Genomic DNA, 17,465 nt, shown 5'->3' on the forward strand with positions numbered 1-17,465 from the left:
GTAATTAATTTATTTATATTTATTTATTCATTTATTTTTGCAGCAGCATTCATTATAGTGAATTAATATCTGAAAAGTAATACACAGCTTTCTCACATATAATCAGAATGCTAACTTTATGAGTAAGCACTTTGTAATAATGTTTCTCATGATATTGTGGCAACCTGAACTTGACACTCCCAATGTGAATCTTCTCCAGTGAGGTCTATGCATCCTCAATCACTACATACCTGTTCATCCCTGTTCAATTTCCTCTCAGTCATGGATTCACAAAAAAGCCAGTTTTCAAGTTTACAATGATTATAGATTGCCAGATTATACTCAGATATATTTCAACTTATGTTCAACAAATATTCAGAAAAATTTAAGACCAGTTTTCATTGCTTAATTATTTTGTTAAATTTTATTTGGTCATATTTTTGTATAATGTATGATGCAGTTTGTCTTATGATTATACAATTTTTTTGTCTTCGGATAGCTCAAGTAACTATAGAGGAAGTCACTCCTCTTGTTCCCCCGCAGTCAGGAGATAAAGGACAAGAAGACCTCACAAGCTATTTTCTTGAAGCACTTTTAAAATATATAGTAATTCAGGTATGTTACCATCTTTCTACTGCATGGGCACGTGGCCTTTTCACTGTGCTTACTTGCATGCACACCTGGAACCTCCTGGTGTCCTTTCTCTTCTTTTTTCTCCTTATGAAAAGATACTCTCCATTCTGCTGGATAATTTTCCAGTCTTTTTTCATTACTTTGTTATAGTAGATATTTGCTTAATTTTTTGAATAGTGACACAATTTTTAATTTTGAAGATATATGTTATTGTCATTTCCGCAAATGAAAATCATTAGATTGTGAAACTCAGAGAACTTGTATCTTTCTGTTGCTGTGATAATGCACCATGAACAAGAAAGACAAAGAGCTTTGAGCTTACAGTTGAGGAGGAGCAGCATAACAACATGGGCGGAGGCTGAGAGGGTGAACTGGAACTGACACAAATCTTTATAAATTCTCAAAGCCTGCCTCCGATGATGTACTTCCTCCAACAAGTCCTCTCCTTCCAAACACATTCTTATTCAAACTGCCTTAGAGCTGAGGAGAGAAATGTGTATGAAGTAGATTCTTTTATGTATGTGTGCATGTGTGTATGTACATGCACATCTGTGTGTGGAGGCTAGAGATTGCCATCAGTTGTCTTCTTCAATTCCTTCTCCACCTTTCTTTTTGATACAGGATCTGTCATTCTGTCACTGAACCTCATCAGTTCAGCCAAACTGGCTGACCACTTAGCTTCAGGGATCTACTTATCTGCCCCTCTGTCCTGCCATAGATGCAAGCCACAGTGCATAGTTTTTCCTTGGGAACCTAGCATCCATGTTCAGGTCCTCATGCTTACAGGTTTCACCTCCTGAGCCACCTTCCCAGCCCCATGAAGTAGAGCCTTCCGTTTATGTTTTGAGGCAGGATCTTACTATGTATCTCTGGCCAAGCTGTAACTTTCTGTGTAGCTCTGGCTGACCTAGTATTCAGAGATCTGCCTGCCTCTGCTTCTTGAGTGCTGAGTTTGCAGGTATGTACCGTCACCCTGCTGTGAAGTAGACTCTAGATGTGTGTGAGCTTCTTACACAAGTAGTCAGACTTTCTGATCCTGCCATTATTACCAGCACTTCTGGTGCTTAAGTGAAATATGAACAGCTGCTTGATTTAGGATCAGTCTCTCAAGATGTAACAAGAGCGTGACTGACAGGATAGGAATCGGGGGAAACTAATTTACATTTCAACACTTGAACAATAAGTGTTTCTCATCTCTAGTTGTGAAATATGTGTGTTCTAGTTGATGAAAATACCTTTTCACATACTTTTACTATTTATAATTATTCACTTGCAAAAGTTCTTTTACCCAAGAAACAAGCATTATATTGTTAATGTGGATCCTGAGCAAGATTAGCAGAGTTTTAATTCTGATTATATTTTTGACTAATAGTGTGATCTTTGTTAAATTACCTAACCATTCTACGTTTAGGTTTGCTCATTTATAGAATATGGTCTGTTCCATTTAAACCTTCAGTAGTGCAAAGTGCTAAGATTCAAGGGGCACAACACACAAGAAGTATTCTGTAATGGGCAGTTGTTACTTTCATCATTATTTTGTTTTTGAAAAGTTTATGCATCATATGAGTTTTTAAAACTGCCTTATAGGTTAATTGGGATGTAATTGCTTATACAGCTAATTTTGACATCGGGTTTTATCATTTGCTGGATCTTTTTTTTTGTCTTTACTTTTTCTCCCCCTCCCTCCCTTCCTTTTGTAGTCTCATACTAGTTTGAAACTACCTACATAGCCTTTCCTAGGCTGGCTTCAAATCATAATCCTCCTGATTCAGCCTCTGGAATGCTGAAGTTGTGGGCCAGTCACGATTTATTCAATCTTGTTTTATGACACCATCACATATTCAGCCTTTGGCGTTTTCTTCTTCTTTTGACTTTTACATTTTCTCCATCTACTCTGCTCTGATGTTCTGTAAGCCTTGGGTGGGATGTATTTTGACCCATCCATGGCCCGGCATTCACAGTTACTTATTAGCACTTTGACCAGTTTCTTTACTAACTGTGATGGCAAGAAAAAGCTTTTCTGACCATGATTTAGAGTAAAACAAATCTGTGGATGTAAGCATTAATATTTAGAAAACATTTTGACTGCATAACCATTTAGCAAAACATCACCATGGGTTCCTTACTAGGACCTATGATCTTTCCAGTCAAGGAATTTTGACCAGGTTTATAGTACTAGACATGAGATCCCTCTTGTGAAGCAGGCCTTTAATCCACTAATAGTTGTTTACCTCCATAACATCATGCTATTCTTACATCAGTAGGCGTAACTGGCTTGGCAGCTCAACATTGTAGCATTCAGGGTCCAGTCTTACATAAGACTACCAGAGTCTTCTCCCACTCCCCACAACAATCTTCATAATATCTTCCAGAAATACGTTAGCTAGCCAACAGGAGAAAGTTTTCTGGTGAGTTTGAGACTGATTTCTCTATGACCTGTAACCAAAGTGGGTGGTGTTTTCAGCAGTAGGGTCTTTCTGTTGTCCGAAGTTTCTGTCTCGCCTGGTTCCGTAGCCGTTCAGTCCCAAAGAAACACACAGAGGCCTTCATTAATTATAAACTGGTTGGCCTGTTAGCTCAGGCTTCTTATTAACTCTTATATCTTAAATTAACCCGTAATTCTTGTCTGTGTTAGCCATATCACTTGGTACCTTTTATCAGTGAGGCATGTGTCTGGGTGACGGCTGCAGACTGAATCTTTCCTCTTCCCAGAATTCTCCTGTTCTGGTCATTCTGCCTATACTTCCTACATGGCTACTGGCCAATTAGTGTTTTTTTTTTTTAAACCAAAACAAATAACACATCTTTACAGGGTACAAGACCATTGTCTCACAGTATCTTTCCATTTTGTTTTTTAGATTTTTGTCATACAGAAATACCACAGTTACTTTATAATGTTGGTGGGCATTTGGGCATTGAACTCAGATCATCGGAATTGTGTGGAAAGACTTATCCAGAGAGTCACTTTGCCTGTCCTATTTTCTTTTGAAGAAGAAATACCTTTTAATTTGACAAAGTGCAAGGAATCAAGTCTTTTTTTTTCCTTTTATGAATCAGATTTTTGATGCTGCTCTCAAGGAGAAAAAAAAAATCTTGCTGGGAGAAATGGCATACTCCTTTATTCCCAGCAGTGGGAATAGCAATAGGTGGATCTCTTAAGAGTTCTATGCCAGCGTGTTGTAATTGTGAGTTCCAGGCCAGCCAAGGCTGTGTAGCAAGACTCCCCCCTACACACCCCATACCCTAAAGAATAAAAGAAAAAAAAATCTTTTTTCAGTGTCACAAAGATATTTTTCTAATTTTTGAGTCTTATAATTTAATGATTATTTTTGAGATCTCTGGGTCTTTTTGAGTGAATTCGTGTACATCTGTAGTGTAGATCTTGATGTTTTTATTAAGGTGGTATCTACCAGGCTTTTCAAGTGTGATAATACTATTAATACTTTTTTTTCCTTTTATCAGTCAATATTTGGGGGAAATACATTCTAATTATGTAACCTCTTCAAAATTTTACTCATAGTTTTAGTATCTATTTAAGACTTCTGACTGAATTTTTTTTTCCTTGAGACAAGAGTTTCTCTCTGTAAAAGCCCTGGCTGTCCCAGAACTCTCTTTGTAGACCAGGCTGGCCTTGAACTCACAGCGATCCACCTGCCTCTGCCTCCCCAGTGCTGCCACCACTGTCCAGCCATCTGACTGACTTTTAATTATGATGGTTGCCAACTAATAATTGTTTCAGTGTGGCTTAGTGAACTATGGACATGCAGTCTAGCTGTCACATAGAATATGCAGTGTCGTGGGTGTTCTTACGGACTATCCTGCTGTTGTTACATGCAGTTTTGAAATATAAAAAAAACCCAAGCCTGTTAAGAGTCTTATTCCAGTGTCACTCCTTGTCCTGCCCTAGGAAAACACTAATCTATTTTTGCTTATCTTAACATTTCAAATAAATGAATTCATTTGGATTCACACAGTATATTCTTTTTTGACCTCCTTCTTTTACAAATTAGCAAATGCTTTACAAATTAATCATGTTTTAGCATAGTCAGTTGTTTCTTTTTATTAATTATGTGTATATGCCAAGTGTGTATCTGTGGGATATTTGAATATTTCCTCTTTTTAGCCAACATCAAAAAATAATCCTGTCACAGAGTAGAAGGTGATTAATCTGTGTTGCTTTTATTTAGCATGTGTGTGGTAGCTTGTTGTAATGCAAATAGAAACCTTATGAGATATGTTAATATGTTATATCATTTAGCTTTTTAAAACACTTCGGCAATCTAGTACAACTGGAGTCTCAGATTACAAATAAAACCCAAGGGTGTAAGGCTGTTTAACGTGGCATATCCACAAAAAAAAAAAAAAAAGAAAGAAAGAAAAGAAAAATAATCCTGTCATGACATCTACAATCATGTAGGTCAGGAATTATCTGCAGAGGTTTTCTCCCTTCCCTACTTATTTTGCATTGTCTCTAATAATATTCTTTTAAAAAATTGTTGCATTTTTATTTATTTCATTGGAGGGAGGCAAGAGGTGTCCATGATGCAGATATGGAGTCAGAGAACAGGATTGTTTTCTTCAACCATGTGTGCCCTAGAGGATTGAACATAGGTTTCCAGGCTTGGTGGCAGTACCTTTACCCACTGAGCCATCTTGTTCTTCCTCAGTATAATTCTTTTTGCTCTTGTAGATCCTTTTTTTCTGTTTTTAAATTTGTTTGTTTTGAATCCGAGTCTGTTGATGTAGGTCCTTACTGTCTTGGAACTCCTGTGTAGATCAGGCTGGCCTTGAACTCGTAGTGCTTCTCTTGCCTCTATGTCTTGAGTGCTGTGGTTAAAAGTGCTCCAGTATAATTCTTTACTCTTACAGTTTTGTCTTGTACTTTCCTTTGCCCGCTCTGGAGGCTCCTGCTTGAAATCTAGTATCTAGGTACTTGGATTGCTCATTACTATCAATACTGAGTGTTGCTATTTCTACATCCTCTTAAAGACTAAAGTCAAAGAATAAATATATATACACATCTGTCCCCTTTGGTCCATCCTTCCCTTTGTAATAAACTTGTCTCATATTCTCAATATATTATTTAGTTAGCCTCCTTAAAAGTGATCATATTTACCCAAATACCATTTCCATGCATTGCAGACATTCTCCTTAACTTGTCTGGGCTCCAATAATTTACCTTGGGCCTTTGCAGACTCCTTTCTTAGGTATCTTTCTCATTTTGCTGGAAGTCCAAAATGGAGTATTATTACTCTGTGTCTTCCTACTCCTCTGCTTCACATTGCATGAACAATCTCTGTATACATCTCAGTCTCAAAGTCTCCACTGAGCTGCTGCCTTTCATGTATAACCTGCTTCCTGTTCTTGGATTTTGATATCTGCACTTGCCTACTACCACTGTGAATGCACACACACATACTCCTGGCCACATATACCTCTGCTGTTGATCACAATTATCCAGGAAGAGATAGAGAGGAAAGAACATTACTGTATTTGTCATTAATACAGCCAAGCAAGTCATTTTCACAATTTTGTAATACACAATTTAGTGTAAGAATTTTAAACATATATGTAATACAGTTTTATATAGACCAATTTTAAAGGATGGATTATAATTAAAGCACATTATGTGTGTATGTATGAAAATTGTGTAGTGAAACCGCTTTGTATATTATGTTAATAAAATGAAGAGTAACATTTGCTATATATTATGATGTTCATAGTCTAAAAGGCTCAATATATTATAGCCTCTATAAGCTTGTTTATAATAGCTAAACTATATTCAAGAGATTCTATATTGGAATGATTCTAACATTATCATTTATTTTTAGGTAAAAAGTTTAGAATGGAAGAACAAAGAAAACCAAGAAAGGGGATTTTCATTTTTGTTTTCACACTTTAAGAAGTTTTACTTGCCTTATATTTTCCCAAACATCTGCAAGGAGAATAGTTTATATCATCCTGTACTTGGTAGGTATAATTCTGAATTTTATAAAAAAACACACATAAGAATAGAATGTCAGTGTAAAGTTGGTATTTACTTACAGAAAACTGACCATTTGAATTGATGCTATACCCAGATTCATAATGAAAGTGCATTTGTGGTAACAAATTTTTACTGAGAATGGAAAGGTTTCATTAAAAGTTTATTCTCTGGATCTCATCCATTGGAGTTAGCAGTAGATTAAATTGCATTCTAATGTTTTTATGATCGTTAGGGTGAGTGCATACTTTCTTCTTTTCTTTTTTAAATTTTGATCAGAATTGGTAAGCTGCCTAGGTTGGTCTGGAACTTGATACATAGCCCAGTAACTCAGACCCAGACTGGTCCCAGGTTTGTGATCTTCCTGTCTCAGCCTCCTGAGTGCTGGGATTACAGGTATGTGCCATCATGCCCAACTTTAAAATTTATATTGTGAATTTGTTTTCCTACGATTTCCTCAAGGGTTTAGCTAACAATCAAATTGTATAAATTGTTAAATTATTTATTTTTGTCATTTCTTGTCCAATTTTTAGTGGTTTTGCCAAGTGACCTGTTGGAGCCTTGCGTTAGAGTCTTGTGTACAAATCTTGATTAGAGAAAGACCTGGGCAATCTATATATGAAAGGAAGAAATAAGTCTGTATGTAGAAAATTTATTTTGAAGAAGGATGTGGCAAATCCAGGCAACTAGCAGGCTCAGGTGTTACCATCATGGCCATCTCATTGAATGTTTTTTGTTTATTTTCAAGATAAGGTTTCTCTATGTAACAGATCTGGCTGTCCTGGAACTTGCTCTATAGATCAGGCTGGCCTTGAACTCAGAGATCCACCTGCCTCTGCTTCGTGAGTGCTGGGATAGATGGCATTTTTGAAAAGTCATACTTTTATATATTAGTCTAATATATGGTTCATTCTTCCAGGTTCTTAACTAGCATCTAACATTATAAAATGATTATTTTTAAATGAACACTTCTAAAACCAGTGTAGTGTCAGAATATCTCCTAAGAGTTTAAAAATGTAGGCTTAGCTAAGAGTAATTGCATTTTTCATTAAATGTTTTGCTTTCCATATTTCACATAGATATCCCACAGATCAGACCAAAGCCTCATTACGTGATGATAAAGAAGGATGCTGAAACCAATGAAGCAATATATTGTACAAAAGAGCCTTTCATCCAAGCTCGGGTTATTGTCATTCGTTGGCTGGTTTCTTTCTGGCTTGAGCCAAAACCACATTCAGGACCTAATATTCCTGGGATGGAAGGTGAAGTTTTGCCAAAGAATATTCAGGTAATATACAAATAAAGCAAGGCTGTTAAAGTTAAAAATGGCTTCCAGAGTTCATCTGCCTTAGTTATGTAGCATATTTAGAATAGATGCTAGAGACAGCTTTATTTGCATAAATCTATGTCATAACTCAAACTTTAACCATTATTATTGTAAAAATAGTAATAGCTGGGTTGTGGTGACACATTCCTTTAATCCTAGCACTTGGGAGGCAGAGGCAGGCAGATCTCTGAGTTGGAGTTCAACCTGGTCTACAGGGCGAGTTCTAGGATAGCCAGGGATAAACAGAAAAACCCTGTTTCGAAAATGAAAAAAAAGAGAAGAAAAATTAGTATTAATTTAAAAAAAATAAAGTTTGTATAGTAAATACCTAAAGTTCTTTTTTAAAAAGTTAAGAAAGCTTGGGCGATATAGATGGTAATTTTAGTCATGTTATTAGTCTTAGGTTCCAACTTATCACAGAAGTTTAATAGAAAATAGTCTTCTTTATTCATAGAGTATAGGTTTGGAGATCCCTTGATCCCTGAAATTGCAGATAGTACTGAACCTTAGTGTGCTGTTTTTCCATATTCAGGGTATGGTAAGTTTAATTTAACTCTGATTCTCATGCTTGCATAACCATCAGTTTACCTACTGATTTATCTTCCAGCCTCATCCTTTTTACATTCTAACAGTCACAGAATACAGATTTGAAATCTGGCCCAAATGCTTTCATTTTCAACAGACACTGAGTCTAAAAATATAATAGAATGTTGCATAGCCATACAGTGGAGAAACTAGGATTTTAAATTATGTTGTTTTTTTTGTTTTGTTTTGTTTTTTTAATTCAACAGTATTTCATCCTTACACTTCTTTTTCAGGTTGTCTTTCCCCCAATACTGTGTTTTCTCCAACAAGTGTGTGTGTGTGTGTGTGTGTGTGTGTGTTTACTGAGTGATGCCATTTATTTGAATCTAATGTTGGCACAGACTTAGATGTCAAATCTTTATTTCTTTTTATGAATTTAAACAATTTTACTGAAAATAAAATATATTTTGATTTCATTTTTTGTTTTTCCTGCTTCCTCCCAGATCCTTCCCACTTCCCTATTCACCCAACTATATATTCTTTCTCCCCTTCTCTTTAAAACAAACAAACCCCAAATAACAACAAAAACAAGAACCACGCACACCTACAAAATGAAAATAAAACAAGCAGAAGACCAGTAAAATAAAAAAATTCAAACAAAGCAAAATGAGGCAAAAAGTCTACAAAAATACCATTGAGTTTATTTTGTGTTGGCCAGTTCCTCCTGACCATGGAGCCTTCCCTGAGGTGTGACTAATACAGCCAGTGAGATTCCTTAGCCAGCGTGTATCAGCTGCAGATAGCTTTTTGGTAAAGGTGGGATCCCATGTCCACTTCAGCCTCGCAGTGCTGGGATTCCATCTGGCTTTAATCTGTGCAAGTTTTATACATGCTTTCACAGTCTCTGTGAGTTCATATGTGCATCAGTCCTGTTCTGTATGGAAAATAAGGTTTCCTTGCGGTCATCTGTCCCCTTTGGCTCTTACAATCGTTCTGCCTTTTCTTCCAAATAGATCCCTGAGCTTTGAGAGGCGGGTTTGATGAAGAAATCCCATTTAGAATGGAGTGCTCCAAAGTCTCTCATTCTCTGCACATTGTTCAGTTGCTGTCTCAGTGTTAGCTCCCATTTACTGCAGGAAGAAGCATCTTTGTTAAGGTGACCTGTGGATAGAGCCATATGCCAGTGTCATTGGAAACCATTTTATTGCTGTGCACTTGTAGCAGAATCATAGTATTAGGTTTTTTCCCCCTAGAAGCATGAACTCTCTGGTCTCAGGTTCTTGGCCACTTGAGCAAGTACCAGATGGTACCAGATATGAGTTCCATCTCCTGAAGTCGGCCTGAAATCCAATCAGAAAAGGATTGTTTACTCCCATGACATTTGTACCATTGTTGCATCAGGATGTCTTGTAGTCGGGTTATAGCTGGATGATACTAATGACGTAAGTGTCTTCAGCAATAGGTGCTTTCCATTAGGTTTAACCAATAGCCTTAGCAATAGCGTTGATGTTTGGGTGTTTCCATTGGGTCCCCTTAGCCAGCGACTAAATGATGCAATCCATTCCTGGCACTGGAGGTTTTATTTGGTGGCATAAGATGTCCAGTTGGGGCATTGTCTCCCTTATTTGATGACTTCACTTAAATTCTTCATTTATGTATAGATTGTAGGAAGCTTCTGCAGTAGTAGGTTTTCATATGGTTTTTTCGGTGTTAGTTGTTCCTCTCCATATTCCCTGCTTTACCTTTCTCCTTCATTCCCCTCCCTGTATAATCTTCTTATCCTAGTTTTCCCTTTGTCTCTTCATACTACTGCATTCTATTTCCCCTTCCTTGGGAGATCCTCCCCTACACCCAGTCCCTCCCATATTAAAAACTTAATTTCCGTGGGAATTGTAACACACACATCGAAGGTTTGAAAACATCTGCATATAAGAGAAACATATAGTATATGCCTTTTTAAAGTTTGAGTCACCTCCCTCAGGATGACTTTTTTTAGTTCAATCCATTTACCAGTGACTTTCATTTTTTGTAGCAGCTGAATAGTATTCCATTGTGTAAATGTACCACATTTTCATTATCCACTCACTAGCTGATTAACATCCAGGCTGTTTACAATTTAAAGCTATTATATATGGAGTAACAATGGACATGGATGAGTAAGTACCTCTGTAGTAGGATATAGAGCCCTGTATATCGAAAGAACTTGTGCCAAGAGTGCTATAGGTGGCTCTTGATGTATATAGATTCCCAGCTTTCTAAGGAACCACACACTGCTTTCAATAGTGGCTGTACCAGTTGGTACTCCCACTAGCAGTGAATAAGTTTCCCTTTTCCCTACATCCACACCAGCATGTGATGTGATTTGTTTTATTGATCTTGGCCATTCCTACTGGTATAGAATGAAATCTCAAAGTGGTTTTAGTTTGCATTTGACTGTTGAGTGCTGACCATTTATTTAAGTTTTTTTCAACCATTTGTGATTCATCTTTTGAGAACTCTTCTTAGTTCTGTATCTCACTTTTAATTGTGTTGTTGTTGTGTTTTTGTTTAGTTTTTTTTAGTTCTTTATATATATTTAGACATCAACCCTCTGTCATATGTTTTCCCATTCTGTAGGCTGCTTCTTTGCTGAAATGATAGTGTTTTTTGTTGTACACAAGCTTTTCAGCTTCCTGAGGTCTTCATTGATTAGTTGTTGATCTTAGTGCTATCAATGTCCTGTTCTGAAAGTAAATTCCTGTGCCAATGAGCTTGAACCTTTCCAGCAATTTTTCTTTTATCACATTCAGGGTGTCTGGGCTTATGTTGATGTCCTTGATCCATCTGAAGTTGAGTTTTGTACAGGCTGATAAATAATTGTTCTATTTGAATTCTTTATTCAGCCATCCAGTTTGACTAGAAACATTTGTTGAAGATGTGATCTTTTCTTCAATGTCTATTTTTGACTTCTTTGTCAAAAACCAAGTATCCATAGGTGTGTGGACTTATGTCTGGGTCTTTAATTCAATTCCATTGATCAGTGTGTGTTTTTATGCCAGTAACATGCTGGTTTTGTTAAGGTAGCTCTGTCGTACAACTTGAACTTTGGGATAATGAACTTCTATCAGTTCTTTTGTTTGCATGATTGTTTTGGTACCCTGAATTTTTTTGTCTTAACATATCAAGTTTTAATTTCTGTGAAGAATTGTGTTGAGGTTTTTTTGGGATTGCATTGAATTTGTAGATACTTTTAATAAGATGGCTATTTTCACAATAATCCTATGGGTCCATGAGCATGGGAAGTCTTCCTGTCTTCTGATGTCTTCAAGTCTTAACGCTTTTATTATAGAAGTCTTTCACTTGCTTGTTTAGAATTATTCCAATATATATTTTTGAGACTATTGTAAAAGAAGACTACTGATTTTTGTATGTTAATTTTGTATCCTGCTATCTTGCTTAAGTGTTTAGCAGCTGTAAAAGTCTCCTGGTGGAGTTCTTTGGGTCTTTTATGTATAGAAATCATATCATCTGCAAATAAAAATATTTGACTTTCTCCCTTTCCTATTTGTAGCCCCTTGATCTCCTTCAGTTGTTTTATTGCTCTAGCTAAAACTTTAAGTACTATATTAATTGGTATAGAGAGTTGACATCCTTGTCGTGTTCCTGATTTTAGTGGAAATGCTTTGGTATTGTCTCCATTTAGGTTGACGTTGGCTGTGAACTTACTGTAAATTGCGTTTATTATGTTGCGTTATATTCTTTGTATCCCTTAGTCTCTCCAGGTCTTTTATCATGAAGTAATGTTGGATTTTGTCAAAGGACTTTTCTAATGGGATGATCACATAGTTTTGTCTTTTAGTCTATTTTTGTGTTGAATTATGTTTATTTATTTATTTATATATGTGGAGCCACCCCTGCATTTCTGGTGAGAAACCAGTTTGATCAGGTTAATCGTGGTCTCCAGGCATGATGAGTATTCTGTTATTATAGTGAATAGCATTTTCTCAAAATTTCCAAGATTTTCTCTTAATTTTGTTTCTTTGTCTTCTGTAATAAATCTTGGTTCCTTCTCTCTGTACTGTCGGTACTACTACATGTACTATGGTCCTACCCCCTGTAGTGCAGCGCCTGCCCTAGGAGAGACAGTTTATGAGTCTCGGGCAAGGGCCTGGAAATTTAAACACACACACACACATAGAGACAGAGACATGGGTCATCGTTGAAACAAGAATACCCCCATTATTGGCTTCAGGGGTAGCTTATATAGTGCTCTGGCCACGCCCCAGCTCTTGGGATCTTTCAGCTGCAGACCCACCAGAAACCACTCCCCTGCCATCAGAGTCTCCTGCTCAGAGCAGAGGGAAACAATTGTTTACAGGAAATTCAGGGTCTGATGGTCTGCAGTCCCCAGACTCCTCTTGTTCTGCTTCAGAAAAGTTTAAATAGCCTGGTGCTGTTTTCTTGTCAATTATTTACTTTTTCTTAAAGACCTGAGCTTCCTCTCTTTGTGACGGTGTGTTGAAAGTTTTTTCATATGGGTTTAATCGATGACTTAATTGAATTACCTGAGTTTAATTAAGGATATGTAGGTGATTTGTTATTACACATTTGAGTTTTTCCTATGTCACTTAGGTATTATCTGCATTTCTGCTTAATTTTTCAGGATGAATTGCAATTGTTTATCTGGCTTTTAACAGTGTTGGATGTGACCTTGAGTTGAGTGATAATGATATCTTTCATTTTTGTTTTCATTTTAGAGAGCAGCTGCTAGTTTGGTGTCCAGAGAAGAAAACAAAAATGATAATGTTGATAAATCAGACAAAACTACCGAGCCAGAGCAGTCTCATTCTAATACAAGTACTCTCACGGAGCGAGAGCCCAGCTCTTCTAGTCTCTGTAGTATTGACGAAGAACATCTCACGGACATCGAGATTGTTCGCAGAGTGTTTTCATCCAAAAGAAGCAATGTAAACTTTGTCACAGAGATATTTCGTCAGGTAAAATACATGGGAAGAGTTTCAGATTGTAATGAAAATGTATGTCATTATTACTGAATATATTAATGTTTAGCTATTTAAAAATGGTTCTATAAAGATTTTTAATGTTAATTTTAAGTTTCTTAAACTTATTTGAAAATCCTTTACATTTCCCCTTTCTCCTCCTATTTCTTGCTTGTTGTTTTCTTCCCGTAGTGAAACAGAGATTTGTGCATGCAAAACACATGCTCTACTGGAGTTGCACCGTCACCGTTCCTTTCTTTTTTCTCCCCTTCATATTCCCTGAATTATCCAAATAGTTTGTAATTTATTCACTGTGCGTCTTAGGGTTTCTGTTGCTGTGATAAAACCCCATGACACCAAAGGTAACCTGGGGAGGAAGGGGCTTATTTATAACTTGTAGTCCATAACCAGAGAAGTTAGGGCTGAAACTCAGAACAGGAACTTGAATGCAAGAGCCGATACAGAGGCCATGGAATGTTGTTGCTACTTACTTGCCTGCTCCTTGTGGCTTGTGCTCAGCCTGCTTTCTTACACTATTCCAGGGGTGGCGGTGCCCACTTGAGCTGTGCCCTCCTGCATTAGTTTCTAACCAGAAAAACGCAGCACAGGCCTGTTCACAGGCCAGTTTGGTACAGGGGTTTCCTCACCTGAGGTTCCTTCTTCCCAGATGGCTTTGACTTGTATGAAGTCACTATAAACTGGTCAAACACTGTGGTAATTAGTTTGTCAGCCTGACACAGCCTGGAGTTATCTGGGAAGAGGATCTGAGGAATGGTCTAGATCAGGTGGCTGGTGGGCATGGGGGCTTGTTTTGATGATAACTGATACAGGAGCAGCCAGCCCCATGTGGACAACATGGTTCTTTGGGCTAGTGTACTGAACCGTGTAGGTGTAAGGAAAGAGAGCTCAGTGCTGGAAGTATGCATGCTTCTTTCCTCTCTGCTCCTGACTGTGCTATGACTCACTGCTCCAGATCCCACTGTCATGACTTCCTAGCAGCAGCGGGCTATACCTGGAATTGTAAGCTAAAATAGACCCTCATTATGACATTTTCACGCATGGACATATACATGTCACAGTCCTCTGTTACTCTCTTTTGTACCCTCCCACTTCTGCTTTCCCCCTTCCTCGTCTCAGCTATCTCTCCTCTTTCTCATGTCTAGTTTCATTACAGTTGTTCATTTATGGGAGTAAACAGTGGTTACACCACTGAAGAGAATGCTTCTCCCTCTCCCGCAACCCTTTATTGTGTATAAATCTTCAGAGCAAGGTGGGGGCCCATGAATCTTTCCCTGCTCAATGACAGGATGTTGACCAGCCCAGTCTTAGGCAGATCTTGTGGAGGTTATCAGAGCTACTGAGAGTTAAGGAGTGTGACAACCATGGCATTTCTGGAAGTCAGTGTTCCATACTTGTATAACTCCCACTCAGCTCTTACATTCTTTCTGCCCTCTTTCTGTATGTTCTCCATGGGGGACGTTATAGAGTCACATTGTACCTGGCCATTTCATCATAGTCATTTATTCCCTGTCCTTGACTATGACCTCTGCATAAAGTATTTCTGACTACCCTAATAGTAGCGCTAATCTGTGAGTATAAACATAGTTATTTAAAGAATAATTTCAGGACCAAATTTGGTCGTTAATGACTTCTAATTCCAGAACATGGGAGGTAGAAGCTGGCAGGTCAGACAGAAGCAGGTGGATCTCTCAGAGTTGGGCCAGCCTGGTATAGTGAGATCCTGTCTCATAAAAGGGGCACAGGGATAGTTTTATAGACATATCTTATTTACCAAAATGATAGCAATAGTCTCCCATCTAGAGTTTATGATTTCCCTAACCTAGGCATTTGAATGGGTTTCCAATACCAGATGTGAACAACTTCTTATGAAGCAGGCATGAAACCCAGTAGGAAAGCAATTGGTTACTCACAACAGGCTTCCACTGTTGCATCGGTGGGTTATCTTGCCTATCTAGTTGTTTATTTTTATTTTTTCTATTTTTCCCCCTTTTTGATAGAGATTCTCACTCTGTATCCATGGCTGGCTTAGAACTTACTCTGTAGGAAGAGCCACTTTCTTCTTGGTTAGATTTATCCATAAGTTTGTGTGTCTGTGTAGGCTGTTGTGAATGGGGTTGTTTTTCTGATTTATTCTCAGTATGTTTATCATTGGTTTATAGGGAGGCTACTGATTTTGTATGTTAAATTTGAGTCCTTGCTCATCAGTGCTGAGAGTTTTCTGGTAGATTCTTTTGAGTCTCAGGTGTAGTGCTGTGCAGTATATACCAGAGATCACTGCTTACAAATGGGTTTAAACCGATAGCAATCTTGATTAGTTGACCAGTGACCATATTATGTGTTTGGAATCCCAGTGTATATTTTCTTTTTTCCATTTCATATTTTTTGCTTCTTTATCAAAGATTAGGTGTTCGAAGATGTGTGGATTTCTATCCAGTTCTTCGATTCGGTTCCATTGTTCCTCCTGTCTGTTTTTATGCCAATACCAGGCTGTTTTCAGTACTGTAGCTCTGTAGTAGATTTTGAAGTCAGGGATTGTGATGCCTCCAGAAGTTCTTTTATTGCGCAGGATTGTTTTGGCTATCCTGGGGTTTTTTTGCTTTTCCAAATGAAGTTGAATACCATTCTTTTGTGGTCTGTGAAGAATTTTGCTGGGATTTTCATGGGCATTGTGTTGAATCTGTCTTCTACATTTTTTTTATCATGAATGGATATTGAATTTTATCCAAAGTGTTTTCTGTATCTCTTGAAAAGATCATGTGATTTATGAAATTTACAGCATTTATTTACTTAGATACGTTGCATATTTAAGAATAAAACCAACTTGATTATGATTAATGGTCTTTATGTTATTTAATTTATTTTTTAAGTATTTTCTTGAAATGTTCTACATATATATTTATCAGAGAGATTGGTCTGTAATTTTATTTTTTGTCTTTCTAGTTTTAATCTGTTATAGGTCGATTTAAATTGTTTATCACATCACAGTTTATTTTTAGCTTTTCTAACTTAATAGAATATGTTTGTAAGGTACAACCTAATTTTTTTTTTAAATCAGCGGTATTTGTTGTAATGGCTCCCTTTTTATATCTAATTTTATTAATTTGAATCTTTTTCTTTTAGTTTGTCTAAAGGTTTGACAATTTTGTTTATCTTTTCTAAGAAACAGCTCCTTGTTCTGTTGCTACATGTTAATTTCTGCTATGGTCTTAGTGATTTCTTTCCTCTAGTGGCTTGGGGTTTGGCTTGTTCGTTATTCAGAACCCTAAATTATTTACTTGAGATTCTCCTGTTATTTAATATGGGAAGTAAGAACTCCAAACGTTCCTTTAGCACTGCTTTTATTATGTCTTAATTTCTTTTTTTTCTTTTTTTCTTTATTAAAAATTTCCACCTCCTCCCCACTTCCCTTTTCCCTCCCCCTCCTCATCTCCCTCTCTCCACCTCCCCCTCCCTCTCTAGTCCTAAGAGCAGTCAGGGTTCCCTGCCCCATGGGAAGTCCAAGGACCTCCCCACTCCATCCAGGTCTATAAAGGTGAACATCCAAACAAACCAGGCTCCCACAAAGTCAGTCCATGCTGTAGAATAAAAATCCAGTGCCATTGTCCTTGGCTTCTCAGTCAGCCTTCATTGCCAGCCATGTTCAGAGTGTCCATTTTGATCACATGCTCCAACACTCCCAGTCCAGCTGGCCTTGGTGAGCTCCCATTAGATCAGTCCCACTGTCTCAGTGGGTGGACGCACCCCTCGTGGTCCTGACTTCCTTCTTGTTCTCCCTCCTTCTGCTCCTCATTTGGACATTGGGAGCTAAGTCCAGTGCTCCAAAGTGGGTCTCTGTCTCTATCTCCATCCATCGCCAGATGAAGGTTCTATGGTGATTATCAGTGTGGCTATGGGACAAGGCCAGTTCAGGCACCCTCTCCTCTGCTGCCCAAGAAACAGTCTGGGGACCTCTCCTTGAACTTGGGAACCCCTCTAGAGAGAAATCCCCCGCAAACCCTAAAATGGCTCCCTTAATTAA

The 17,465-nt window shown here is 37.7% G+C and overlaps 1 protein-coding gene across 7 annotated transcripts in view; it reads left to right on the forward strand.

Annotated features, from left to right (window-relative positions):
* Ralgapa1 (Ral GTPase activating protein catalytic subunit alpha 1) overlaps positions 1-17,465 on the forward strand; it is a 217,023-nt gene that overhangs the window by 40,519 nt on the left and 159,039 nt on the right. For all 7 annotated transcript variants that reach the window (XM_085697620.2, XM_085697618.2, XM_085697619.2 and 4 more), the window contains exons 7-10: positions 479-594; positions 6,444-6,582; positions 7,675-7,883; positions 13,184-13,423. In XM_085697620.2, the coding sequence (XP_085553746.1) occupies positions 479-594; positions 6,444-6,582; positions 7,675-7,883; positions 13,184-13,423 (704 nt within the window). The remainder of the gene's footprint in view (positions 1-478; positions 595-6,443; positions 6,583-7,674; positions 7,884-13,183; positions 13,424-17,465) is intronic.

The sequence above is a fragment of the Myodes glareolus genome, chromosome 11 (genome assembly GCF_982192425.1).
Source record: "Myodes glareolus chromosome 11, mMyoGla1.1, whole genome shotgun sequence".
Classification (NCBI taxonomy): domain Eukaryota; kingdom Metazoa; phylum Chordata; class Mammalia; order Rodentia; family Cricetidae; genus Myodes; species Myodes glareolus.